Source organism: Oncorhynchus gorbuscha, linkage group LG17 (assembly GCF_021184085.1).
Source record: "Oncorhynchus gorbuscha isolate QuinsamMale2020 ecotype Even-year linkage group LG17, OgorEven_v1.0, whole genome shotgun sequence".
NCBI lineage: Eukaryota > Metazoa > Chordata > Actinopteri > Salmoniformes > Salmonidae > Oncorhynchus > Oncorhynchus gorbuscha.
In genome coordinates, this window is record NC_060189.1 from 20678238 (window position 1) to 20705436 (window position 27199).

Below are 27199 nucleotides of genomic sequence, written 5' to 3' on the forward strand. Positions count from 1 at the left end.
ACATATCTCCTGGCATATTACATAATTTATGCAGCAGCATACAATAGATTTTTTGGACTCACCTTGTTATGCTGGGCTCACTTGAACAGGAAGGTGGCACGGTGGTCCTTTTGTCATCAAAGTCTGGCATTCTCTGGATTCATGGTGCTTTCAAGACAACTAGGAACTCAAGGTTGAATCATGGTGTCAGTGGTCGTCAGGTCGGAGCTCTAGAAAGAAGTCAGAGTCCCAGATTTGGAATTCCGAGTTGAAAGACCGTTCAAAAGTGGTCTTGAACTCTCTGAACTCTGAGATTTCCCAGTTCCAAGTTTCCATTTGTTTTGAATGCGGCAGCAGTAATGCTAGATTGACAGCATGGCCAATGTGGTTGCATGTGAATGTTTATCCTTTTAAGCTTGGAAAATAGACCCGTAAACCTTGACTTGGACTAAACACCCACTCCACTGAATAGCAGGCTAGTGATTGCTTTGCGGTGCTTTAAGTTAGCCGCTTATTCCTTCCAAACCACCTATTGTTGAATTTACGATTTCCAACTTGCCGATGAGCACCGACACATTTTTATCGTGAATTGTTCTTCATATGACAAGGTTTGAAAAGGATTTACCAGTAGATTGTCGACTTGATTCATGATGACTGCTTGTCTAACTAAGATTTTGAAAGTATGATGTTGACATGATCACTCCAGACAAAGCTACGGTAGATATCTGATTTGATTTAAAAACAGGGAACACATTTGAGTTTTTTGCTAAACAGGTGGGGCTCACAACATTCCCAACATTTTATCCCTGAATTTTATTTAACTAGGCAAGTCAGTTAAGAACAAATTCTTAGTTACAATGATGACCTACAGGGTCGGTCCCTGTAGCAAATTAGGACTAAGTGCCTTGCTCACTGACAGGAATTTAGCCTTTTCGGCTCGGGTATTCAAAACAGCGACCTTTCGGTTACTGGCCCAACGCTCTAAGCCAGGGGTGTCAAACTCATTTCGCATCGTGGGCCACATACGGCCTAGGGAGATGTCAAGTGGGCCGGACCATTAAAATTATACCATACTCTGCTATAAATAACCAAAATAACATGTCTTTCCTTTGTTTTGGTGTAAAGAAGCACAAGAACATTAGGAAAATATTGAAATTTAAGGAACTATCCTTTTACAAAACATTTCATGAAACACCTCATATTTCCTTAGACAAATGTGCAATTTACTTTTATCATTCACAAATATGCATTGCAACTGATCCCACTGATTGTACAAAGGCACAAAACTTTAATTGGTACTGAAAAATATAGTAATGCACTTTAAGATTAAATGAGACTTTTAAAGAAAGGAATTTTTAAACCACTTACACATACGCATATAAAATCTAAATGTAATCCCTGCGTACACCTTACAAACTAAGGAGAGTGATTTTAAATGTGTAATGAAGAAAGTGTTGCCTGTCCTGTAAATCTGTAAACTTCATACATGAAACATACATACACATACAATACATACTGAAAATGTATGGAGTTGTATGAACAGTAGAATTCCATCACACAACTTTTGTTTTGAAGCTGCTGACTAACATTAAAGTGCACATTTTTTAAATCACCACAGTAAGGATTCATCTTCACAGAGCTGTATTCTTTCAATGCAAACAGTATCTAAGGCAGCATTTTAAAGGTGTTAGTCTAGTCTGGACTTGTATTTGTACCTGAAACTTGGCATCTTTTGGCCTGTACAAATGCATCAACACCAGGTGTCATGTCCTGACTAGCTGTCACTTTCAGAATGTCATTTAAGTGCTTGTTTGTGAGCCTTGAACGCATTTTTGTTTTATTGATATTCATCACTGAGAAAATTTGTTCACAAAGGTAGGTTGTCCCAAACATGCACAAAATTTTAGCAGCCAGGGCTGTTAATTTGGGGTAACCTGGTAGTAGATACTGATAAAATCTGTCCAGACCTACAGAGGCAAATTTGCCCTTCAAATCTGCATCACACTGCAAATCAATTATCTCTAGCTGAATTTCGACCGGCAGATCAGAAGCTTTAACTGTGAAAGGTGAGCGAAAAACTGAAAATTCTGTCTCAAGTTCACCAAATACCTGAAAACGTTTCTCAAACTCCCGCAGTAGTCCTGCAATTTTGTCTTTGTACCGTTTCATGTCCGCATCAGGTCTGGTCACACACACATCTCTCAGACAGGGAAATGAGCAGGGTTGCCATTTGCCAGTTGCATCTCCCACAAAGTCAGCTTCAACTTAAATGCATGTATGTTGTCAGAAAACTGTGTGACAACTTTTTGCGGCCTTGCAACATTTTGTTCAGATTGTTCAAGTGTTCAGTAATATCAACCAAGAATGCAAGGTCCCGTAGCCATTCCTGAGATTGTAATTCCAACACCGGTTTTCCTTTTTCTCCATGAACTGTCCGATTTCCTCTCGTAGATCAAAGAAATGCCTCAGCACAGCGCCTCGGCTTAACCATCTCACTTCAGTGTGGTATGGCAGGCTGTGGGTAATGTTGCTGTCGCTGAGAAGTTTGTCAAACTGACGATGGTTCAGACCTCTGGACCGGATGAAATTTACAGTGCGAACAACCACCTCCATGACGTGGTCCATTTTCAGCGACTTGCAACACAATGCCTCCTGGTGCAAAATACAGTGAAATGTCCAGAAACGATCTCCTCCATTAAGGGCTTGTACTTTGTCTTTGAACTTTGTCGCGGCACCTGCTTTCTTTCCGACCATGGATGGCGCGCCGTCTGTAGCCAGGCTGACAGCGCGGGACCAGTCCACTCCAACTCTGTCCAATGCAGCAACGACAGAGCCGAAAATGTCCTCGGCTGTTGTGGTGTCCATCATTGGCACCAACTCAAGAAACTCTTCAGTAACAGTCAATGTCTCATCAACTCCTCGAATAAATATGGCCAGTTGGGCCACGTCTGTGATGTCAGTGCTCTCGTCAATTGCCACGGAAAATGCAATAAATGACTTGACTCTCTGTTTCAATTGACTGTCTAAATCTGCCGATAGTTCGAAATCCTCTCTGCTATAGTATTCCTCGTCAGGCTAATATTGGCAAAAGCTTGTCGCTTCTCGGGACATACAAGTTCAGCCGCCTTCATCATGCATCGTTTAACAAAGTCACCGTCGGAATACGGCTTCGATGCTAATGCTATTTCGCTAGCAATTAGGTAGCTGGCTTTTACCGCTGCTTCACTGACTTCTCGGCTCTGGATGAAAGTTGACTGCTGTTTCCTCAGACCCGCCAGCAATTCGTTAATCTTATCTCTTCTCAGTTGTCCTTGCAAGCCGTCATATTTTTCGCTGTGATGAGTCTCGTAGTGGCGTCGAATATTATATTCCTTCAATACCGAAACTTGTTGCAAACACACCAAGCACAAAGGTTTTCCGTGCATTTCTGTAAATAAATAGGACGTGGTCCATTTTTCTTTGAAAATTCTACACTCCTTATCTACTTTTCTCCGTTTGGATAACGACATTTTGGCTAATGATGGTGTAGCGGAGAGGTAGAGACCAAGGTATTAACAACGTCGTAACAAGCAGCAGATGGCGCATTGATACCGTCTGCTGTTTTCAGTCTGTCTCAGTGATGCGGCTTGTCTTCTACTCTGATGGAAAGAGTGCGCCCCTTAGCGGATAATCCATGAATTGCAGCGAATTAAAAATATTAATTCCATGTCTTTTATGCATTTTTTCCACTTTCAAATTATCCTGCGGGCCTGATCAAACCTCCTTGGGGGCCGGTTCCGGCCCGCGGGCCGTATGTTTGACACCCCTGCTCTAAGCGTTAGGCTACCTGCCACCCAAATGAATGACGGGTCGCCACGGTATCTCTGCATTCAAATTGCCATCGATAAAATGCAATTGTGTTCGTTATCTGTAGCTTATGCCTGCCTATGCCATAACCCCACCGCCACCATGGGACACGCTGTTAACACTGCCATCTGCCCGGTACTTGAAATCGCCATTCATCTATAACTGCACACTTATCCAGTGTCCATTGAAGGTAGGTATTTGCCAGTTGGAGTTGGTTCTTATCCAGTGACCATTGAAGGTAGGTATTTGCCAGTTGAAGTTGGTTCTGCCCACTATGATTAATTTGCTCCCATTGGTAACGACAGGCTGTGATCTATCTTGGGTTATTTTTTATTATTGAAATGGTGTATAAACTGTGATGGAGTGGAGTTTAATATGCTACTTGACCAAACTAGCCATAAAATGATGAAGTCAGCCTAGGTCATCGAGTGTCGCTCTTGAAAATTCCACCCTGCAACCCCTTCCCCTTGGAAACATTCCGCTTGTTCTTGAGGGTCAGTTTGCCACAGGCACTGCGCATATTCTATGCTCTTTCCACAGCAGTTAGGACGGTGGGGTGATTCGTAAGTCTTTCCAAAACAGAGTGCACATTATGTGGTTTACAAACAAAGTTTATTTTCAATACTCTGGAGTTGTTAAAAAGTAGACATTGTTTTGGACGAGTTTACTGTTTACTGGCAAGCAATCCGTACCAGCAGTATGGACCATAATAGATCGTATAAAAACATGGATTGTACTAACACAACGCGAGAAAATAATATCGCGAGAGAACAGCATACATAACCTATCCCCTGCTTGTTATCAGCAGAATAAACAAGCCGTGAAAACAGGCGGAGGTTATTCTCGAATTTGAAATTAGTTGTTATTTTGCTGAATTCTTTTACAATGGAAATTCTAGAGCTCTTGCCATCAAGCTTCGGATATGTTATATTTACATACTTTTATAGCTGGATAATGTTGAGTTATCTTGGTATTAAGGTTGGAGCTGCCAGAAAGAAATACGATGTGAAGGTAAGTACATGACGTTTCTGTCTGATGATGATGCGGAAATGAAATAACTGCGCTGCAATGCCAGATAAGTACATTTTAGCGCTGTAAACAAAGCCTTCTTGTGTTCTGATCCGAGTTTATATAAACTAATTCCAATCCTACTCAAATTGGGAGCTTCATTCAATGTCAGTCGGTCACTTCTTGCCTTGGCTTGACCGTACTTCAGGTGCTATGTACTTGGGGCTAAAGCAAAACACATTGAAGTGAACTTGACCTGCCCTGTGTATAGTAGTCTGTTATGCAAACAACAATGTGTACATGAGAAATACAGATTTCCTGATGATGCAGACGTTGTATATGTTAATGTCTTCCCCTCTTCCATTATGTCAAGTATTTTGATCTGGTCTCCAAGAACTTGTCCCTAGTGCACCACAACTCCATCCTAACGATGGCGACGCAGTAGACAGCTACTACTATTCCTATTGCTGGTACAGGAGCTCAGAGTATTACTATGCCACTTCTCACTGACTTTTTTTCTCCTCCACTGGGCAGTACCCTACCATGTACAGTGACAAGGAGCAGGTTTTCAACTGCATCCAGAGGGCCCACCAGAACACACTAGAGGTCTACCCACAGTGGCTTGTGTTCCAAACCATTGCAGCTCTTGTCTATCCAGTACGTATCTGCTTACACAAACCAGCATTACCAGGTTACATCACTTACACCGCCACACACATGGGTTGGATTTAATGTCAGCTTACATTTGAATGGCTCTTTCACAACCACATTCAGAAACTAGTAGTCGTCCATTTTAAAATCCTCTAAATCCTGCATGCTACTACCTTGTTGAACAGTATTCTTTTGTCAACTCACACACAGTGCACTATTGGCCTTCTGATAAAAGGTAAACCAAGTGGGAGTGGCATACCATGTTCTCTGGATGATCATTGACAGCATGTGCTGCATTTCAGTCCTCTTTTACACAACCAACGACAGCACATACTAGTATAGGCCACACCTCACTGGTGTTGTGACAATGATTCAGCGTCTTCTCTATTTGACAGTTCACTGCCTGTTACACTGTCTGACATCCTCACTCTGTGTTTTACCCTTTTTCCTGTTACCCAATCACTCATCCCTCCACTTATAAGACTTCTGCAGCTGTGCTGGGAGCCATCTGGGTCACCAGCAGGTTCTCCTATGCCTGGGGTTACTACACCGGAGGTAAGACCATCTGTTGTAATGACATTGCACATCATGACATGAACACCTCTTATCTTTGTTTATTACTTTTGAGCCAGTTTCCATTCAATAATTCACAAACAGGGTCACAGGGCATGAGTGAAAAAGGTTAAACTCCCAATCCACTCCTTGTAGATTAGATATGCTTTTAGCAACTATTTAGTATTTCAACCATAACTGCATTTTATCACTGTTGTATACCATTATGGAAATTAGTACTACAGCTGTATTTTATGAAAATGTCATGTGAAACGTGCTGAAATATCCCCACATTCTGCAAAATGGTAGCAGGTAATGATCGGAAGAATCACACGCTTATTCAGCATTTTCTAAATGGCTGTAAACTATAATAATTCTACCCCCCCCCCCCCAGATCCAGCCAAGAGGATGAAGGGTGCCTATGGGTACATTGGTTATTTTGGAGTCATCATTCTTTCCATCGCAGTAGCTTTGCAGTTGCTTGGAGTCTTGTGAGCCAGCTGGTTCTGTCCCCTATTTGCCCTTTTTACTAAAGAAATATGTCTTGCAATTGCTTGTGCTTTTTCTTTCAAACAGCCACTATGATATCATGTGGCTGAAAAATTGATTTTCAATTATGATAGTCTTTATTTGCTGTCGTCTTAACCAGTGTGTAAACAATTATAGGCCTATGTGTTGCTGCAACACAATTTAGTTTTTGTTAGTTGATACTGTGAGGACCATTGATTGATTTTTTTTTTAAAGATATGATTATCAGGCATTTGTAACCTTTCATGCCTATGTACTGGCAACGCTATGTTAATAAAGATGAATGTAAACATTGTCAGAAGTTCTCATATTCAACCATGTTATAAATTCCTATGTGCTAGACTTGATATATAATTTTCCAAAGGGTAGAGAAATATAGAAGGCAAATAATGACACTTGTGGTCTCTCGTGATTGATCCATGTAAATTGGTGGAATTGCACATCAAACTAGGTCATGAAACAATCTACCAACCAATGGTCCACCACACCCCTTAATATGCCAGTGAGATGCAGACAGTAGCTTAAACTGTTGTGGCCCGCTGGCCCATAGTGATTCTCTGTGATTGCTGACTTCACACAGCTCTATGAATACTCTTTTCAAAATGTGTTTAGAAAATAGTGCAATTGAAACATTTAAGTAAGGTATTTCATCAACTGAATTGATATTGAACAGTATATGTCAGTTAGCAGGCCCAGTCCTGGTTGTAGCCTACAGTGTCTGTCTGCAATGGAATTTTATGAATGCCCATCCATGTGAGTCCCTGTGCTTATGGATAACTTCTATTTAATTTAATCTCGGCAAGGTCGAATGAGGAAATGTTATAATTTTTCTAGTTGAAAATTGGATCTCAACTAATTTTCTTGTTTATGGTTTCCAAATTGGGTATAGAGTAACAGAAAACAAATAACAAAATGTATCACATTTTTTATTGAAATGTTTACCTGGAAGTACACACCCCCAAATATAATTTTCACAACACATAGCCAGTTGAACTGCAGTACTGTCAGCAGCACAGAGAAAGGATTAGACATTTGTGTGACAGGAAGATAAAAATAGTAATGTTAGCTAAAATGCTTAACTTATCATGAAGTTAGCGTGCTAATAGAACTAACTCAGCGAAGTGCAAAAAGTATGAATGACCTGACTTTGCAGAGGCCGTATCACCCTAAATGCTCCACGGCCAATGCAGCTGTCAGATTGACCATGCAGTGCCATTTAAATTAGTCCCTCTACTAGAAGTAACTAGCTAGTGGATATAAATGAGCATGAAAGGCGCTGCATGGTCAATCCAATGTCTGCAGTGGCATTACAGCATTTCTGTGATGCGGCCTCCGCAGAAGTCAGAGCAATCATACTTTTTGGCTTCATGGAGCAGAGGGGTTGTGAAGGAAGTTGTCAAGGAAGTGAGTTTGTGATTATAAAGGACCTCCCTCCCCCACCTACAGTGAACCAATCATGTCAATGCGGAGCAATACAGAGCTCTCTGCAATGATATACAATTTGATAGGGGCATGGCGTTGCGGCTTGATTTGGACTCTGCATGCCTCCGGAGGCTCCGCAAGTGCGCCACACCCTCCATATGAAGCCTCTGACCATATTTTTGGATCAAGCATACATTGGCTTTAAATGGGGTTTTCCTGCTTAACTGGTGGGCCGGTGTGGTGAGATTACTTGATCCGTTGATATATGACAACACGAGCGCTTATTTCAAAGAGCGCTCCATAAACCACTCCCCAGTGGGCATATATTGGCATGTCAGTGGTGGAAAAAGTACCCAATTGTCATACTTGAGTAAAAGGAAAGATACCTTAAGAGAAAATGACTGAAGTGAAAGTCACCCAGTAAAATACTACTTGAGTAAAAATCTGAAAGTATTTGATTTTAAATATACTTATAAGTATCAAAAGTAAATGTAATTTCAAACATATACTTAAGTATCAACATTTAAACTATGCATAATTTCAAATTCCTTATATTAGGCAAACCAGACAATTATTATTATTTTATTTTTTAAATTTACGGATAGTCAGAGGCGCACTCCAACTCTGACATGAGGCAGTAGGGATGAGCAGGGATATTCTCTTGATAAGTGGGTGAATTGGACCATTTTCCTGTACTGCTAAGGAATCCAAATGTAACAAGTATGTTGGGGTTCAGGGAAAATAAAAAGTACATTATTTTCTTTAGGAATGTAGTGAAGTAAAAGTTATAAAAAATATAAATAGTAAAGTAAAAATACCCAAAAAAACAAGTAGTACTTTAAAGAAATTTTACTTAAGTACTTTACACCACTGTCTGCCGTCGTTCTGTGTAGCCTTGTTATGCTAATGTTTTGAGACCAGTGTATTGCAGTTAATTTTGTCTTTGACTTAATAACTCAAATCATTTTGAGTAGTAAAAAGGCAAACCACGAGTCCCAGACAGCTCGCAATGTGGCAGGGTCTACGGACAATCACGGACTACAAAGGGAAAACCAGCCACGTCACGGACACCGACGTCTTGCTTCCGGACAAGCTAAACACCTTCTTCGCCCGCTTTGAGGATAACACAGTGCCATTGACGCGGCCCTCCACCAAGGACTGTGGGCTCTCCTTCTCCGTGGGGAGGAAGGGAGGAAATCAAACTTCACACGTATTATTCCTGGCATGAATTTACACTTCATCCTTAATTAGAACATTACCATCATAACATACACACTTCAACCTTTATGAACTACACCCTATGACATGAAAATTTAGCTAACACAGCGCGGGATTCCCTTCCCTCCAAAGGTGTGTTGCTACTGTCCCGGTTACAACAGTTATTAGCTACGTAGTTCCGCTTGTTTTATCATTTCCCCCGCATAGCGAACACGTGAACAATTCAAACAAAAAAACGACATAGACTTACAGGTTACTTCTCAGTTACATATAGTTTTGGCAAGTCGGTTAGGACATCTACTTTGTGCATGACACAATATTTCCAACAATTGTTTACAGACAGATTATTTCACTTATAATTCACTGTATCACAATTCCAGTGGGTCTGAAGTTAACACAAAATTGACTGTGCCTTTAAACAGCTTGGAAAATTCCAGAAAATGATGTCATGGCTTTAGAAGCTTCTGATAGGCTAGCTGACATCATTTGAGTAAATTGGAGGTGTACCTGTGGATGTATTTCAAGGCCTACCTTCAAACTCAGTGCCTCTTTGCTTGACATCATGGGGAAATAAAAAGAAATCAGCCAAAACCTCAGAAAAACATTTTTGACCTCCACAAGTCTGGTTCATCCTTGGGAGCAATTTCCAAATGCCTGAAAGTACCACGCTCATCTGTACAAACAATAGTAAGCAAGTATAAACACCATGGGACCACGCAGCTGTCATATCACTCAAGTAGGAGATGTGTTGTGTCTCCTAGAGATGAACGTACGTTTGTGCGAAAAGTGCAAATCAATCCCAGAACAACAGCAAAGGACCTTGTGAAGATGCTGGAGGAAACAGGTACAAAAGTATCTATATCCACAGTAAAACGAGTCCTATATAGACATAACCTGAAAGGCCGCTCAGCAAGGAAGAAGCCACTGCTTCAAAACCGCCATAAAAAACAGACTACGGTTTGCAACTGCACATGGGGACAAATATCACACTTTTTGGAGAAATGTCCTCTGGTCTGATGAAACAAAAATAGAACTGTTTGGCTATAATGACCATCGTTATGTTTGGAGGAAAAAGGGGGAGGCTTGCAAGCCGAAGAACACCATCCCAACCGTGAAGCACGGGGGTGGCAGCATCATGTTGTGGGGGTGCTTTGCTGCAGGAGGGACTGGTGCACTTCACAAAATAGATGGCAACATGAGGAAGGAAAATTATGTGGATATATTGAAGCAACATCTCAAGACATCAGTCTGGAAGTTAAAGCTTGGTCGCAAATTGTTCTTCAAAATGGACAATAACCCCAAGCATACTTCCAAAGTTGTGGCAAAATGGCCTAAGGACAACAAAGTCACGGTATTGGAGTGGCCATCACATAGCCCTGACCTAAATCCTATAGAAAATGTGTAGGTAGAATTGAAAAAGCACGTGCGAGCAAGGAGGCCTACAAACCTGACTCAGTTACACCAGCTCTGTCAGGAGGAATGGGCCAAAATTCACCCAACTTATTGTGGGAAGCTTGTGGAAGTCTACTCAAAACATTTGACCCAGGTTAAACAATTTAATAGCAATGCAACCAAATACTAATTGAGTGTATGTAAACTTCTGACTCACTGGGAATGTGATGAAAGAAATAAAAGCTGAAATAAATAATTCTCTCTACTATTACGCTGACATTTCACATTTTTTAAATAAAGTGGTGATCCTAACTGACCTAAGACAGGGAATTTTTACTATGACTAAATGTCAGGAATTGTGAAAAACTGAGTTTAATTGTAGTTGGCTAAGGTGTATGTAAACTTCTGACTTCAACAGTAGCTCGGCATTCAACACCATAATATCCTCCAAGCTCATCATTAAGCCCTGGGTCTGAACCCCTCCCTGTGCAACTGGGTCCTGGACTTCCTGACGGGCCTCCCCCAGGTGGTGAAAGTAGGAAACAACACCTCCACTTCGCTGATCTTCAACACATGGGCCCCATAAGGGTGCGTGATCAGCCCCCTACTGTACTCCCTGCTCACCCATGACTGCCTGGCCACGCATGCCTCCCACTCAATCATTAAGTTTGCAGATGACACAACAGTACTAGGCCTGATTACCAACAATGAAGAGACAGTCTACAGAGAGGAGGTGAGGACCCTGTGAGAGTTGTGCCAGGAAAATAACCTCTCACTCAACATCAACAAAACAAAGGAGCTGATCGTGTACTTCAGGCAACAGCAGAGAGAGCACGCGCCTATCCACATAGACAGGACCGCAGTGGAGATGGTTCTTCGGCGTACATATCACTGATGATCTGAAATGGTCTACCCACACAGACAGTGTGGTGAAGAAGGCGTATCAGAGTCTCTTCAACCTCAGGATGCTGAATAAATATGTCTTGGCACCTAAAACCCTCACAAACCTTTAAAGATGCACAATTGAGAGCATCCTATCGGGCTGTATCTTTACTTGGTCCGGCATATGCACCGTCCACAATCGTAGGGCTCTCCAGAGGGGGGGGCGTGTTAGTCTGCCCAATGAATCATGGGGGCAAACTACCTTCCCTCCAGGACTCCTACAGCACCCGATGTCACAGGAAGGCCAAGAAGATCCACCCGGTTACTCAAACCTGCACCTTAGAGGCTCCTGCCCTGTATACATTGACTTGGAATCACTGGCCACTTTAATAATGGAACACGAGTCACTTTAATAATGTTTACATACTGCTTTACTAATCTCATATGTATATACTTTATTTTATTCTACTATATTTTAGTCAATGGAACACATTCCATCTGTTGATGAAGCCACCTGAAATAAATGGCTGCATACCAATTGTCAATCCCTCCCCTCATGGATATCCAAGCATTGGCTACTTTACACCATTGTTAAATCTCTGAGATGAGAAGAAATGTGCAAGTCCACACATTCGGAGAAGGACAATGGATATGCAGCCAATGTTCATGGTCACATTACTTTGAGCTCCATACTGTTTGCCACACTCAGGCAGAAACCGGAATGTTCTATTCTCAGGCAGACCATCCTTTCAAAGAAAACACAATTGAATTATATCTATATTTGTAATTTTAATGTATTCCAAACACAGGTGGTAACCCGATTATCCCAATAATTTAGGGTAGTAAACGATGCCCCCTCTGGTATTTTCTATTGCGAAAAAAATATACTTTACTTATTAATTCAAAGAGGAAATTACCTGCAGTACTACAAAGAACGACGCCGGACACAGTAAAATGAGAGGTGTGTCCCAGTGCAACATAATAGCTCTGCCTACTGGGGCGTGCGCTTTTTGAAGTAAGCGCTCGTATTGTATTATTTCAACGAATCGAGTTGCCCTATCGGTGAGTACTGTACACCGCGGTACAGTGCAGAGCAGATCTACAAAAATGCGCAACTGATGCTGATATTGGCACCTCTAACATCAAAGAGGCGTGGAAAGTAAACTGAGCAGGCGTGTGATTGAGCTCACACGGAAGCAAAGTAATAAACGGCGTCTGGGTGGGTCCATACCGAACATAACAAATAAAAGGTAAGGTAATGTATTACCTATGAATATTAGGTGACAGTTTAATTTATAATCTTTGTCATTGCTGTTAAGATATTGTTGTATTTTGGGATACTGGGTCTTGCGTTGCGAACAACACGCAGGCTCTTTCAAGGAAGGGCTGGTGAACAATAGACTGCAATCAAACTCACACATGGATATGGCGCAATATCGATTTATTTGAAACAATATTTAGCTATCGATTGATACACGTGTAAATTACCATAATTAATTTGACTCAAGAAAACTACGTTTGTTCTGGTGGTTGTTGATTAGATTATTTGTGTTTGAGAGTTTATGCGCTTTAGAGCATCGTAACAGCTTTGTGTTTACGCAGCTTGACCTAATTTCACACAATATGGATAGGTGGAAAAAGCATTAATGGCGCACTAAATAGGTGAATCCTTAGCACTGAAAGCTCAGGTAAACTGAGTCGGCATAGCAAATAGCAGATGCTTGCCAACTAAACATTCGTTTCCCAGCGCTAAACTGTTGGACTCTTGTTATAAATATAGCTACCTCCTCCATTTTACGTGTTGATACACCACATGTGTCATGAAGCTATGCGGTATACTATTCCGTATGCATGGAGTAGGTACCTGGCACATATGCCATCTCATTAACTAGTATCTGGGCAACATTTGACCAGTAGTGGGTTTGATAAGTAAATGTGTTCATTGGGCAGGCATTATACATGAACTGTAATTAGTAATAGTTAACTCCATCCCTGCCTGGGTCTCTTAATCTAACCCAGCTCATTTTCCCTTCACAGCTCAGAACCATGTCAGGGTTTTTGGACAGCATCCGGTGCGGAGAATGCGAGTGCAATGTGGACTGGGGAGAGAGGAGAAACACCATTGCATCTATAGCTGCTGGAGTCCTGGTATGTTTTACTTTACTATCACATTTGACAACTATACATCACTGTGAAGTGAGAAAGAAGGCGTATTCCTAAATCCTAATCCATATTCCTGCAGTTTTTCACTGGTTGGTGGATAATCATTGATGCAGCTGTGAACTATCCAGATGAGGCAACTTTCCATCATGCCTATCACGCCTGTGGTGTCATCGCTACTGTGGCCTTTCTCATGTAAGTCATGCTGTATTGTGAATGACCACAACCCCGTTGGGACACAGTCTCATTTTAATTCAGGAATTCATTCTGTTGAAATTCTCCTTGAAAATAAATTGAGCTCTTTCAATTTTTGTCTTTGGTACTTCTCTAGGATCAATGCTGTCTCGAATGGCCAAGTGAGAGGGGACAGCTACAGTGAAGGTTGCATTGGACAGACAGGTATGTGTATGACAGGATTATTCCATTCTAACTCCATTCCTTTTCCTAACTGCGTACCATTCCTTGAATTTAAGATTCAATCCTAAATGCAGAATGATGTAGATAAATCGAGCAGCTCAGAGCTGAACTTGTGTTCAGTTGCTGAATGCAGGCCTCACTCTGGACAATTCTTTGTTTTATTGAAAGAGTATGGCCGGATGAGCTATTTTTGACAAAAATAGCATCAGTTTTGAGTCAGGAAATGGGTACTTTTCCACCTAAAATATTAGCGATTCTTGTATGTAGCCGACTGCCACAGCAATGGAGATGGATAATAACTGCCTATGAGCACCCTATGAGGTTAGACCCTGCTGCGTAGTAGCTTCACGATATGCCCTTATATGGAGCTTAATGTCACGGATAAAACATTTTGGGGGGTGAGAAGTAGCTAAGAAGAAGGTACCAAATGTCACTGTTTTCTGATAAAAGATGCAGAGGATGGTTAGCAGAAATGTAAAATAGTAAATAAGATGTAAATACTCCTGCAGCCCACATTGCACCGCTGCGTGTGTAGCAAGCACTTCAGCGACGATGCATATGAATGGGATATGCAATCTGAGACGATGGGGACAATAAACTGAAGGATACTGAAAGATACAGCTGTGGCTGTATTTCCATGGGCTGGATCTGGTGCAGTGGCAAAATACAAAGGCACGTTTGAGAAGAGAAAGCGACAAAGCAAGCGTGCAGAGTTATGTAGCCTAGCCTGATTTGACGTTTGAGGGTTATTACTATTGCATCATCATGTAGGCATACTTTTGTGTATATAGTGTATGCGGACACCCAGCCATTCAATCTCCATAGGAAACATTGGCAGTAGAATGGCCTTACTGAAGAGCTCAGTGACTTTCAATGTGGCACCGTCATAGGATGCCAACTTTCCAACAAGTCAGTTCTTCAAATTTCTGCCCTACTAGAGCTGCCTAGTCAACTTTAAGTGCTGTTATTGGAAAGTGGAGAAGTCTAGCAGCAACAGTGGTAGGCCACATAAGCTCACAGAACGGGGGCTGCATACCGTGTAAAAATGGTCTTTCCTCCGTTGCAAAGGTCACTACGGAGTTCCAAACTGCCTCTAGAAGCAACTTCAACTGTTTGTCAGGAGCTTCACTAAATAGGTTTTCATGATCGAATAGCGGCACACAAGCCTGAGATCACCATAAGCAATGCACATTGTCGGCTGGAGTGGCGTAAAGCTTGCTGCCATTAAACTCTGGAGCTGTGGAAACGCATTTTCTGGAGTGATGAATCACGCTTCAACATCTGGCAGGCCGATGGACAAATCTGGATTTGGCGGATGCCAGGAGAACGCTACCTGCCCCAAAGCATAGTGCCAACTGTAAAGTTTTGTGTAGGAGGAATAATGGTGTGGGTCTGTTTTTCATGATTCGGGCTAGGCCCCTTAGTTCCAGTGAGGGAGAAGGGAAATCTTGAAGCTACAGCATACAATGTCATTCTAGACGATTCTGTGCTTCCAACTTTGTTGCAATAGTTTCAGCATGACAGCATGACATAAATGCTTTGAAAGGCTGGTCATGGCTCACATCAACACCATTATTCCAGAAACCCTAGACCCACTCCAATTTGCATACCACCTAAATAGATCCACAGATGATGCCATCTCTATTGCACTCCACACTGCCCTTTCCCACCTGGACAAAAGGAACACTTACGTGAGAATGCTATTCATTGACTACAGCTCAGCGTTCAACACCATAGTACCCTCAAAGCTCATCACTAAGCTAAGGATCCTGGAACTAAACACCTCCCTCTGCAACTGGATCCTGGACTTCCTGACGGGCCGCCCCAAGGTGGTGAGGGTAGGTAGCAACTCATATGCCACGCTGATCCTCAACACTGGAGCTCCCTAGGGGTGCGTGCTCAGTCCCCTCCTGTACTCCCTGTTCATCCACGACTGCATGGCCAGGCACGACTCCAACACCATCATTAAGTTTGCAGACGACAACGACGAGACAGCCTATAGGGAGGTCAGAGACCTGGCCGGGTGGTGCCAGAATAACAACCTATCCCTCAGCGTAACCAAGACTAAGGAGATGATTGTGGACTACAGGAAAAGGAGGACCGAGCACGCCCCCATTCTCATTGACGGGGGTGTAGTGGAGCAGGTTGAGAGCTTCAAATTCCTTGGTGTCCACATCAACAACAAATTAGAATGGTCCAAACACACCAAGACAGTTGTGAAGAGGGCACGAGAAAGCCTATTGACCCTCAGGAAACTAAATAGATTTGTCATGAGTCCTGAGATCCTCAAAAGGTCCTACAGCTGCAATATCGAGAGCATCCTAACTGGTTGCATCTCTGCCTGGTACGGCAACTACTCAGCCTCTGACCGCAAGGCACTACAGAGGGTAGTGTGTATGGCCCAGTACATCACTGGGGTAAAGCTGCCTACCATCCAGGACCTCTACACCAGGCGGTGTCAGAGGAAGGCCCAAAAAATTGTTAAAGACCCCAGCCACCCCAGTCATAGACTGTTCTCTCTACTACCGCATGGCAAGTGGTACCGGAGTGCCAAGTGTAGGACAAAAATGCTTCTCAACAGTTTTTACCCCCAAGTCATAAGACTCCTGAACAGGTAATCAAATGGTTACCCGGACTATTTGCATTGTGTTCCCCAACCCCTCTTTTTACACTGCTGCTACTCTCTGTTTATTATATATGCATAGTCACTTTAACTATACATTCATGTACATACTACCTCAATTGGGCCGACCAACCAGAGCCCGGTTAGCCACTGTGCGGGACCAATCTGCATTGTGTCCCACCCACAACCTGCCAACCCCTCTTTTATGCTACTGCTACTCTCTGTATCATATCATCATATATGCATAGTGACTTTAACCATATCTACACTTGGTTAGAGCCTGAAAGTATTTCACTGTAAGGTCTACACCTTCAGCATATGTTACAAATAAACTTTGATTTGAAATAAAAGATGGAGCTTCGGACCCTAATGAGTCCCTTCCACCTCATTGTATCACTGATTGCAGGAGCTCGTGTGTGGCTCTTCATTGGCTTCATGCTGGCGTTTGGATCTCTTATTGCTTCCATGTGGATCCTGTTCGGAGGCTTCGTAGTGCCTAGTAAGTCCAGCATTCCCACTCAGCATGTGATTATGGTTATGTACACCAAACTAATAGCTCATGGACATTGAGCGGTCACTGTGCAAAATATTGTAAAGAATGATAGTAAAGTTTTTTTTTTCAAATCTGTTCACAGAGAAACCTGTTGTGTATCCTGGTATTGCAGTTTTCTTTCAAAATGCATTCATTTTCTTTGGGTAAGTATTCTTAAATTTTCTTCATGTTTTACCTTAATTAAATGTCATTTTCTGTTAAGTTATATGTACTATAGGTATTCTCCGATATTCCCTTGGAAGGTATTTATGGCCTAGTAGTGAATACATCACTTAAATGTATTATAGTCTAAAATGAACTATAATACCTTTAACTAGAACTACATTCCAATACATTGTCTATGCTAGTTATTTTCTCTAAATAGACACCCAGTCTTTTCTTGCAGGGGCTTGGTGTTTAAATTTGGACGCACTGAAGACTTGTGGCAATAATGATCTGTTCTATTTTTCTGAGACAGTCTACACTTTGTTCAATCAAAACACCTACTTTCCGTTTTTCAAGTGATACAAAATATTAATGTTGTATGATAACCTTTTTTTTAGCTTTTAGATTAACGTGTTTAATTTATTAGTAAATTGGTTGTTGTACAAATGTACATTTTACAATATAAAAAGCACAATTTGCAATTTATCATCTCTTAATGAATTATTTTCTTTTCACTCAAAGTATGGAGCTATTCTGTTACAATTTACATAATTTATAATGGAAACCTTAAACGGATTATTTACAATACCCATTTGTGCACTCTAATGATATTTTGCTCCATTTGATGAGGAAATGTTCATTATTAAGGTACAAACATCTGAGGGAAAAAGACAGGACATGTGTGTATATATATATAGCTCTCAGAGTGTTAATGTTGTAAGTAGACTTACATTTACTGAAAATAATTTAACTTTGAATGTGGGCAAACAAAAGTTTTACAATAACTTGTCTAGATGTGGAGTCTCTAATTGAGCAGTTATCCTGAATCATCATTTGAAGGTTCTTAAATCAAGCTGTAGTTTTATTGTGGTTTGATTCATGGTTTCAATGCGTCTCTATTCTTTGACTATGTATTTGACTGTAAAGCTTATACATTTACAGTACTTGTATAATAACCTAACCATGGTCACTTTTCTGATCCTGAAAAACCACGGCAGCATTAAACACAATGTACAACAAACACGTACGAGATGACAAGTCTTTATTCGCAGCACTCACAGGCCAGTTTCTCTCTTCTCTTGGCTAATATTTAAAGTTTGACTAACACAAAATAATCACAATCACATATTCCAGTGCTGTTTTCACATACAAAACATTTTGAAAAATGTAATAAGTTGAAGATGCATGGGAATATTGTATGGTGAAATGATTGGTTCATTGCTCTCCTGACACTCAACACTTGTTCCTTTTTTCTTTTCCAACCTCTCACCTTTTCCCTGCTTGGTGGGGAAACTGGAAAAACAATGATTTAAGTTAGACAGCATAACTTTAGAGGCACAAATGTGTTGCTTCAACTGCATGCATATCTTTTTTAACCTATCAATTATTTGATACAAACTGAGCCTTTCTGTCATCACTGATTACTTACCTCCCAGAAGGCCTGGTCATCAAAGCATTTCTTGTTATGGGTTGGCCTCCAGAAATTACATTTCAGAAGAAAACCTGAGCAGGATGAACATGTTTGTGGTTACAACTCCAATCCACCAGTGACTCCAATAACATACGTACAGTACTGTTGAAAGTCACCTGTGATGAGTCCCAGACTCATGCTCAGGCTCAGGGTGATGAGGAGCGTGCAAATGTGGAACACAGCAAATCGGACGGCCCTGAAAGATGCATAACATCATTCACAGGAAACCCCAATAAATTTGAACATGTTCTTATGTATTCACCAATTCACCTTAAATGATTTAAGTAGAGTGATTGTTATAATGTAATGCCTTATCAAATGCGAAGATACATTTTTAAAAAATGTCCCCAATGCTCTTCCATTCTCTTCATATCCTGTTAACATAGGTGCTTTTTAATGCTGCGTACGTTGTGAGATCATCAGAGTCAGCGATCTGTAGGAGAAGTTGAACCATCCACCCCAGGATTCCAGGCAGACCATGGACACTAAGGACTCCGCAGGTGTCATGACACTCAAATGCAAGCAGCATGAGGGGCTGAAAGATAAAAAAGCAGTAATATGAGATAGTGAAAGCCCATGGGCAATTCAGGAATTTGTTTATACGTACCTTAATGTATCGGGATCCCAAGGTTGATATCAGTGCAGCAGCAAATCCAATCGCCATAGCTACCCACGGCAAATGAACGGCTGACATAGCAACCCCAATAGCAACACCACCAGCAAGAGTACATCTCTGAATATGAAACTGAGAGGAGAAAACATCCACACACAATTATTTTTAGTGGATTGGATAGGGCAACTCTATCCCTCAACATGACAAAATTTGTGAAATTCTTAAATTGTACTTCTATTCTACTTGATCAATATCCCACTTTAATGGCTACCACTGCCCTTTAACTTCCCACCTACAGGTGGCCCTGGCCATTCAAACATGTTTTCAGGTCATTACCAGGTTGAGTTTCCCTTGGGGACTAGTGAGGACAGAGAAACCAGCAGCTGTGACTGCACTGACTGCCAGGGCCAGGTAGGTGCTGTAGACAGCTCTCAGGCTCCTCCCCCTGTCAAGATGATCCACCTCTACCAGCACAGAGTTAAAACTGGGCCAGAACATCCACAGGAACAGAGTCCCTGGAGAGGAAGAGATGCACGTACCCACCAGAAGTTAACACTTGTATTATTGCAAACACAGCATAGTCCAACAACAAACATTATTAGTGGAGCACTAGCATTTCCATGTACCCATTACAGAGAACAGACCGGTCTTGCGGTCAATTTTCTCTTTCTCATGCAGTTGCTCAGATCCCTGTCTGTACAGGACCCACGATAACATCAGCCCAAAGAAAGCCCCAAAGATGTGGAGCAGCATGATGGTATTCAGAAACTGCACCTGTGTGTAAACAGACCACCCAATCATCAGTATACAGTCTAAAATTGTCACATTGTCATCAGATTCATCACTTTATCGGCTTACCTTTAGGAATGTCTGGAGTAGCCAGCCATTCAGCACAAATCCAGATATCTCCAGCAGGGCAATAAGAAGGAGATGGACAGGATTGGTCTTCCCAAGGACAGCACCTATGGCAATGAGGGAGGAAGCTGTGCACATCTCTGCAACAACCAAGCTGGTCCAAACACAGGAAAAGGGGTTCAATATGTATGATATCTGCTTCCAACAGATAACTAAATACAGCTATTAGCTATAAACAAAATGGCAGGTAAAACATCTGAGATCTAACATTTTGTAATGTTTTCAAATCTCCCATCAAACCTGAAGTTTAGATCCAATTATCCTTTGCCTCAATGCTGAATGAATAAGAATGATGTGCACCATCTAAAAAATTATGAAAGAAAATGCCTAACCCATACACCTCAACTTATTTCTCAGTACCTTCTCATATTTATCCAGATCTTTCCTCTGTCATACATAGACTCAACACCGTTCAGAATAACTGCCCACTGGACAGCCATGGCTGCCACTAGGAGGGTGAATCCTGCTCCACTGAAGCTGTACCGCACCAGGAATGTGGCCAGAAAGCCAAAACCCAGAATCACCATCACATGAACATCCTGAAATTCTGTGAGGAAAGAAGGGCCACTTAATATGTCACAGATGGGAAAGACATTGTATCCCTAGTCGTGTAAGCCTGTAAGAGGATAGAGTTGAATTGTTTTGTGTTGCCCCACACAAATATTGTGTATCACTGAAAGTGCATAATGCAGCTAGCTGTTATGTGGGAAAGCTTTGGGAGGCCATATCCACCCCAACAAGTCAGCTGCAACTCTTGCTGGCCCCACCAGATTAAGCATTTATCACTCATAACCAGTGTTGGCAGCCCCTGCTCATTTTTCTGTTCTCTCGCGCTCTCTGTCTGTAAACAAACACTGTAGGCTATAGCCTCAAAACAACATAAAAACTATAATTTTGATCTCGTGGATGAGCAGTCCTTGTACCCATTGTTTGTCTATTCATTTGAATGGTTATATATTTCTCCAGTCCCATCACTCAGCTGTAGTGGAGAGATGGCTTTGTTGTTTGAAATGCTGATTACATTTAACTAATATATTCCCAGAGCATGCTTTAGTAAGAAACTTTGTGTCTCATAATAACAATATTAATCATTATCTTGAAGTATACCTCTGTACACCACCTCTCCAAAAAAGCACATTACAATTGTTCTTTTAACTCACCTGAGTAATAGTTGTTGAATGCATGTTGTTTAGTTTGTACATTTTGTTCAATATCAACATTAAAAATAAATACTACGATGAATCCCGTCTGTAGGAAAAAGAGCAGAGGCGGTAGACGAAAGCGGAGACTCTGTGCGTGTTGGGGAGCCATCGGCGCTTCTAACCAAAAATTACCAAATGGTTCCAAAACAGAATTGTCTGCGCGCAACCCCTTCTACGCGAAATCGGAATGTTCCATTGGGCAAGGAAGAGCAGCTACTTTACCCTCTGTTTATCTGTTTATGTTTACAAGTCAAAATGTCGACGCAGGTGTTTGGGCAATCGCTATTTTGTATCGATGTGCACGTAGGAGTAGATGCCATTACACATTGGTTCGGTTTTGAAGACATGGTGTTTTCATTTTAGATAAATAATATCAGTTTACTTTAAACCGCATTTGAAAGTGAAAAAAACATGCTAGTAGGCATAATCCCGGTAGAAAATCGTCTGTAAAAACGTTTCATATATAAACCCTATGTAATGTGGCTTTTGTCCTAATTAAGGAGCTAGATAATCAACATAGGCAACATATTTAGCACCCATAGCATGTGTATTGGCCTTTGACTCAAAATATTAACACAACAATCATTTTGATCTGGATTAAATGTTTTGAAAACCCATGCCCAGGTTGTGCAAATTGCTTCAGGGTGAGTGGTTGCGTCTGAATAATATATAATTTATCCTAAAGTGTGCACTTGTTTACTACTCCCCACAAATCTAGAAGTATAGACCGCTTTCCAGTACAGGACACACAAATGTCATGCACAGATGGCGCGACTCGCAATAAGAAAGCCATCACCATCTGCACACATTCAACATTATTACAATATTACTTCCAAACAAAGCAACTTTTTAAAGTTCTCATACGCTTACAATGATGTTTTGATTCTTGCTTGAACAGTCGCTGAGATTATATTTGGCTGTGATCTTTGCACAATAACTCTTTTGGATGCAGCAGTTGTTAGCTAGAATGCTAATGCTCATTGACATAGGCTGTAGCAGAAGCTCAGCGGTGTTAAGGTACTTAAGTAAAAATACTTTGAAGTACTAGAGTCGTTTTTTGGGGGTATCTGTACTTTACTTTACTATTTATATTTAATATTTATATTTTTGACATTTGTATTTTACTTGATGACTTTCACTTTTACTTGAGTCATTTTCTATTAAGGTATCTTTACTTTTACTCAAGTGTGACAATTGGGTACTTTTTCCACCACTGCAAAAGCTAGCCAAAGAGACATTTTACTGGTTGAAGTTGAAGTGTTTTAGTATAATACAGTTGATTTGCTATGATGACACAAACATTAAATGAAGCAGGGCATTCAAACAAGCCTTACAATCCAATTATAATCCAAAAGTAGTGTGAAATACACTCATAAGCAACATGTAAATAGAGTTTTGATTATACTGAACAAAAATATAAGTGCAACATGCAACAATTTCAATGATTTTACAGATTCCTATAATGAAATTAGTCCATTTAAATAAATAAATAAAATTGAGCAGGGGCACAGCCATGGGTGGGCCTGGGAGGACATGAGCCCATCCACTGGGGAGCCAGGCCCAGCCAATGAGAATTCGTTTTTCCCCACAAAGTGGGTTTATTACAGATATAAATAGTCCTCAGTTTCATCAGCTGTCCAGGTGGCTGGTTTCAGGCGATCCCGCAGGTGAAGAAGCCGGATGTGTAGGTCCTGGGCTGGCTTGGTTACACGAGGTCTGCGGTTAAGAGGCGGGCTGGACATACTGCCAAATTATCTAAAATGACAAATGCAGCTTATGGTAGAGAAATTAACATTAAATTACCTGGCAACAGCTCTGGTGGACATTCCTTCAGTCAGTATGGCAATTGCATGCTCCCTCAAAACTTGAAACATCTGTGGCACTGTGTTGTGTGACAAAACTGCACATTTTAGAGTGGCCTTTTATTGTCACCAGCACAAGGTGTACCTTTGTATTTCTAATGCTGTTTAATCAGTTCCCAGATTTTTGGGGGTCAAAATCCAAAAGTTATGCTGTATGTACTAATGCAAAAAAACTTTCTGGGCTAATAATGTAAGAAATAACACAAAAAAAAAAATACAGCAAAGTTGCTTAGGAGCCAGAAACATAGCGGCCATGTCTATCGGCGCCATCTTGTCTCCCAGTTGTCTTGAACGCACTGAAGATTTCAGAGTCTGAGATCACTGTTCCCAAATGTTTTATATGCAGCACCAGTCGTCTTGAAAGCCTACTGCTGTTCATTTGAGAAGGGCTCTCCTCCCTGCTTTTGCCAGTTCACGTAATGGGCCACGGGCCATAGAACGGTGTGCACCGCAGCTACCAGTGTTTTGTGAACAACAGAGTAAGCAACAATAGTGGAATCGGCAGTTCGCTTTAAAAAAAAGAAAACCGCTACAATTAGTGGAAACATTCCACAATTGGACTAGATCATGCTAAACAAGGGTGGAATGTTGATATATAAATTCAACAAAAGACAATTATTAATTAATTTGTCAGAAAACGTACAAATCTGTTGAAATCACACTGGATGTATCTTCAGAATTGCATTGGGGGCATACTTATATGCAGTGTACAGCGAAACCTATGGATTGTGCACCCATGAAATGGGGTATCAGCCTACTCAGTGACACCTACAGAACACAATTCTCAAGAGTTCAACACATAGCAAAGTTCAATTGGTGGCATTCTGAGTTAGGCGTAGTAATAATGTCAGGTCATCACATTGGGTAGCTATAGCAATTGACATGGAGCAGAGAGTGAGTAAAAACATTACCTTGTGGAATAATGGACTCCTTTTACAGCAATACAAAATGGAGATCAAGGGTACTATGTACAGGTTGCAAAAATACCTTGCTGTGTAATACTAGGCATTCAATAAAGTTGTGATGGATATTGTCCTTGATTATGAATTCTGGCATCGATGCCCTAAATAAATAAATAAAAACAGTCAGATGGCGGCAGTTGAAGTGTGAACAAAATATAAACGCAACATGCAATTTTCAGTATCTAGTGTGACCAACATGTGCCTCATGCAGTTTGACACATCTCCTTCGCATCGTGTTTATCAAGCTGTTGATTGTAGCCGGTGGAATGTTGTCCCACTAACCTCTTCAATGGCTGTGTGAAGTTGCTGGATATTGGCGGGAAATGGAACATGCTATGGAACACATCGATCCAGAGCTTCCCAAACATACAGATCAAATCAAATTTTCTTAGTCACGTGCCGAATACAACAGGTGAAATGCTTACTTATGAGCCCCTAACCAACATTGCAGTTTTAAAAAATATGGATAAGAATAAGAGAAAGAAGCAACAAGTAATTAAAGAGCAGCAGTAAAAATAAAAAAAAAGACAATATATACAGGGGGGTGCCGGTACAGAGTCAATGTGCGGAGTCAATGCAAATAGCCTGGGTAGCCATTTGACTAGATGTTCAGGAGTCTTATGGCTTGGGGTTAGAAGCTGTTTAGAAGCCTCTTGGACCTAGACTTGGCGCTCCGGTACCGCTTGCCATGCGGTAGCAGAGAGAACAGTCTGTGACATGGGGCTGTGCATTATCATTCTGAAACATGAGGTTATGGTGGCGGATGAACGGCACGACAATGGGCCTCAGGATCTCATCACAGTATCTCTGTGCATCCAAATTGTCATTGATAAAATGTAATTGTGTGTTCATTGTCTGTAGTTTATGCCTGCCCATACCATTACCACAATGGGGCACTCTGATCACAATGTTGACATCAGAAAATCGTTCCCCACACAATGACATATATGTGGTCTCCTGTTGCGAGGTGGCTTATGGTAGAGAACTGAACAATCAATTATCTGGCAACATGCCAATTGCACACTCCCTCAAAACTTGAGACATCTGTGGCATTGTGTGTGACAAAACTGCAGATTTTACAGTGGCCTTTATTGTCCCCAGCACAAGGTGTACCATTGTAATGATAATGCTGTTTAATCCACTTCTTGATGTCACAACTGTCAGTTGGATGGATTATCTTGGCAAAGGAGAAATGCTCACTAACAGGAATGTAACAAATTTGTGCACAAAATTTGAGAGAAATAAGCTTTTTGTGCGTATGGAATATTTCTGGGATCTTTACTTTCAGCTCATGAAACATTGTGTTTATATTTTTCTTCAGTGTATGTATGTTTGTTTTCCAAACCAGTAATTTCAGGGCAAAGCATTAATACATTTTGTGACAAAGGAATGAGGGATTGTTTTCTGTCAACTCGAACAATGTACAGTGCATTCGGAAAGTAATCAGACCCATTGACTTTCCACATTTCGTTATGCTACAGTCTTATTCTGTAAGGGTTTTCCTTCGGTGAAGCGGACCAAAAAGCAGCATGGTGGTTATTCATGTTCTTTAATTTATAAAGAAACTACACATGAGATAACTAATAAAAACAACAAACGTGAGAAAACCTAAAACAGCCCTATCTGGTGCAAACACAGAGACAGGAACAATCACCCACAAACACACAGTGAAACTCAGGCTACCTAAGTATGATTCTCAATCAGAGACAACTAATGACACCTGCCTCTGATTGAGAACCATACTAGGCAGAAACATAGAAATACCCAAATCATAGAAAAACAAACAGACTGCCCACCCAACTCACGCCCTGACCATACTAACTAAATACAAAACACAGGAAATAAAGGTCAGAACGTGACATATTCTAAAATAGATTAAATTATTTTCCCCCTCATCAATCTACACACAATACCCCATAATGACAAAGATAAAATAAGTTTTTAGACATTTCTGCAAATGTATTAAAAATACAAAAAGATGAAATATAACATTTACATACAGTGCCAGTCAAAAGTTTGAACACACCTACTCATTCCAGGGTTTTTCTTTAGTTTGACTATTTTATACATTGTACAATAATAATGAAGACATCAAAACTACAAAATAACACATTTGGAATCACGTAGTAACCAAAAAAAGTGTTAAACAAATCAAAATATATTTTGTATTTTAGAATCTTCAAAGTAGCCACCCTTTGCCTTGATGACTGCTTTGCACACTCTTGACATTCTCTCAACCAGCATCATAAGGTACTCACCTGGAATGCATTTCAATTAACAGGTGTGCCTGTTAATTGTTGAATTTATTATCTTCTTAATGCATTTGAGACAATCTGTTTTGTTGTGACAAGGTATTGGTGGTATACAGAAGATTTGGTAAAAGAACAATCTTCTACAGCTGCACCATTGAGAGCATCTTGACTGGTTGCATTACCGCTTGGTATGGCAGTTGCTTGGCACTACAGAGGGTAATGCGTATGGCCCAGTACATCACTGGGGCCAAGCTCTCTGCCACCCAGGACCTCCAGACACCCAGGTCATGGACTGTTCTCTCTGCTACCGCATGGCAAGCGGTAATAATGCACCAAGTCTGGAACAAACAGCACCCTAAATAGCTTCTACCCCCAAAACATAAGACTGCTAATTAGTTAGTCCAGATAGATATTTGGTTAACTATTTACAGTGCCTTGCGAAAGTATTTGGCCCCCTTGAACTTTGCGACCTTTTGCCACATTTCAGGCTTCAAACAAAGATATAAAACTATTTTTGTTGTGAAGAATCAACAACAAGTGGGACACA

General features: G+C 41.1%; 3 protein-coding genes across 4 annotated transcripts; 2 read left to right on the forward strand and 1 right to left on the reverse strand.

The window, feature by feature from the left end:
* The first annotated feature begins 4429 nt into the window (after window positions 1-4429).
* mgst3b (microsomal glutathione S-transferase 3b) lies at window positions 4430-6859 on the forward strand. The gene is made up of 4 exons (XM_046308507.1): window positions 4430-4836; window positions 5368-5490; window positions 5967-6039; window positions 6431-6859. Exons 1-4 carry the CDS (start codon window positions 4711-4713, stop codon window positions 6529-6531), a joined length of 423 nt encoding a protein of 140 aa, XP_046164463.1. The 5' UTR covers window positions 4430-4710; the 3' UTR covers window positions 6532-6859.
* Window positions 6860-12540: 5681 nt separating this feature from the next.
* LOC124001540 (transmembrane protein 50A) lies at window positions 12541-21294 on the forward strand. The gene is made up of 7 exons (XM_046308393.1): window positions 12541-12728; window positions 13516-13626; window positions 13721-13833; window positions 13970-14037; window positions 17085-17177; window positions 17314-17374; window positions 17617-21294. Exons 2-7 carry the CDS (start codon window positions 13525-13527, stop codon window positions 17660-17662), a joined length of 483 nt encoding a protein of 160 aa, XP_046164349.1. The 5' UTR covers window positions 12541-12728; window positions 13516-13524; the 3' UTR covers window positions 17663-21294.
* Window positions 18401-21891, reverse strand: rhd (Rh blood group, D antigen). 2 transcript variants are annotated; one of them, XM_046308392.1, is made up of 10 exons: window positions 21535-21862; window positions 20735-20921; window positions 20318-20468; window positions 20086-20233; window positions 19796-19974; window positions 19454-19591; window positions 19254-19381; window positions 18963-19042; window positions 18805-18878; window positions 18401-18668 (listed from the first exon to the last, which is right to left on the reverse strand). In XM_046308392.1, exons 1-10 carry the CDS (start codon window positions 21683-21685, stop codon window positions 18642-18644), a joined length of 1263 nt encoding a protein of 420 aa, XP_046164348.1. In that variant the 5' UTR covers window positions 21686-21862; the 3' UTR covers window positions 18401-18641. The 2 variants fall into 2 exon arrangements, with proteins under 2 accessions (XP_046164348.1, XP_046164347.1); XM_046308391.1 differs by having other exon boundaries at window positions 19254-19591; window positions 21535-21891.
* Between the last annotated feature and the right edge of the window lie 5308 nt (window positions 21892-27199).